This window comes from Notamacropus eugenii, chromosome 5, assembly GCF_028372415.1.
Source record: "Notamacropus eugenii isolate mMacEug1 chromosome 5, mMacEug1.pri_v2, whole genome shotgun sequence".
Classification (NCBI taxonomy): Eukaryota; Metazoa; Chordata; class Mammalia; order Diprotodontia; family Macropodidae; genus Notamacropus; species Notamacropus eugenii.
This window is the reverse complement of record NC_092876.1, coordinates 93,346,640-93,348,571: the sequence shown is the minus strand read 5'-3', so window position 1 is coordinate 93,348,571 and position 1,932 is coordinate 93,346,640. Positions and strand designations below refer to the sequence as shown.

Sequence of the window (1,932 nt, the reverse complement as noted above, 5' to 3'; positions counted from 1 at the left end):
CTTGAAGACCTAAAAGGCCACATGTGGCCACAAAGCCACAGGTTCCCCACCAGCTCCAGATAATCCAGTGGCTTCAGCACTCTTTACTAGATTCAGCTAGGGTCCACTAGGTGGCACACTGGATAGTGTACTCCTTGTGGAGTCAAGAAAAGAAGTTAAAATCTGGCCCCAGACCCTTACTAGCTGTGTGACCCTGGGCAAGTCCTTTACCCTGTTTTTTTTTTTTTATTTTCCTCGATTGTAAAATAGATATCATAATAGCATACACCATACAGGGATGCTGTGAGAATCATCTGAGGCAATATCTGTAAAGCACTTAGCACAATGCCTGGGACATGGTAGGCATTATGTAAATGACTATTTCCTCTCATAGCTTCCTCCTTTACCCACCCTCCTTGGTGATTATCACTCAGCCCCTCAGCCCAAGCATCCACTAAGGCCTGCCCTTTCTCCTAAAGAATATTTGAATTATCCTCTTACTGAACTGCTTAGTCTTTATACTATAGATGATGGGGTTAAGTACAGGTGGGAGCAGGAGATACACATTGGCCATCAGGGTGTGAATAATGGGTGACAGGTGATTTCCAAAGCGATGGATCATGCTGGCACCAATGAAGGGTATATAGAAAAGCAGCACAGCACAGACATGAGACAGGCAGGTATTGAAGGCCTTGAGCCTCTCAGCCCATGAGGCAATGCCAAGGACAGTCTTCAGGATGAGCACATAAGAGAAAAGAATCATAAGGGCATCCAACCCCAGAGTACAAATGACAACAATAAGGCCATAAAGGCTATTGACACGTGTACTAGCACAGGCAAGTCGCATGGCATCCTGGTGGAGGCAGTAAGAATGGGAGAGGACGTTAGAGCGGCAGAAAGGTAGTCGCTTGATAAGAAGGGGGGCAGGTAAGACCACACAGATGGCACGGGCAATGACTGCTACTGCAATCTTGCCAATGACCCCAGAGGTGAGGATGGAAGCATAGCGCAATGGATCTCGAATTGCTACAAAGCGATCAAAAGCCATGGACAACAGGACTCCAGATTCTACTATTCCAAATGCATGTATAAAGAACATCTGAGTGATGCAGGCATCAAAAGAGATTTCTGGAGCATTGAACCAGAAAACGCTGAGCATAGAGGGCAGGGTAGACATGGAGAGACCCACATCAGTCAGTGCCAAGATGGCAAGGAAATAGTACATGGGCTCATGGAGGCTGCTATCCATCTTAATGATGGATAAGATGGTTCCATTTCCAAGCAGAGTGAGAATATAGAGAAGTCCCAGTGGGAATGCCATCCAGGGGTTCTTCTCTGGCATTCCTGGGATACCCGTCAGTAAAAAACTGTGATGACTGATATGAGAAACATTCAAGTTATGCATGGTATCACCAGCAGGGGTTTCTCTGCTTGGGCAGCAGCTCCTGAAATAAAAGAACATTCTCTTATGGGATAGACATGAACACTTGTCAGGACAGAAGGGGAACAGAGAAAGGGGGTTTTTCACCCTGATTTTACTGCTTACTTCCTTGGAGGATTCAAGTATAGTAACTCCCTTTTTTAGTTCTAGTTTGTCTGAAAAAGTGAGGATATGAATAGAAAACAGTATCTTTAAGAGTTAAGTAGTATCTGGAATCCAGACATCTTCTACAGTGATCGATAATCAAATTAATGTTATCTTTGTTCCATGTAATCAGAAGCAAGAAAACAATATACACAATGAGCACAGCAATGTAAATTACTACCATAAAAGTGGAAAGTCTCTGTTGAAAAATTATAAAGAATAAGCCTAGAATTGATATAGGTAGATTAGATATAGATATAGATATAGATACTTCAGTCATTTCCTTTGCAGACAAAGGTGATCCATAGCACTGTTGGATGTCCTAATCCATTTTATGTATTGTCTTTTCTAATTTTTGGCCTTTGAAA

The 1,932-nt window shown here is 43.0% G+C and overlaps 1 protein-coding gene across 1 annotated transcript; it reads right to left on the bottom strand.

Annotated features, from left to right (window-relative positions):
- Positions 1 to 433: 433 nt before the first annotated feature.
- Positions 434 to 1,384, bottom strand: LOC140507608 (olfactory receptor 51H1-like). Its single transcript, XM_072615626.1, has one exon. It carries the CDS (start codon positions 1,382 to 1,384, stop codon positions 434 to 436), a length of 951 nt encoding a protein of 316 aa, XP_072471727.1.
- Positions 1,385 to 1,932: the final 548 nt, after the last annotated feature.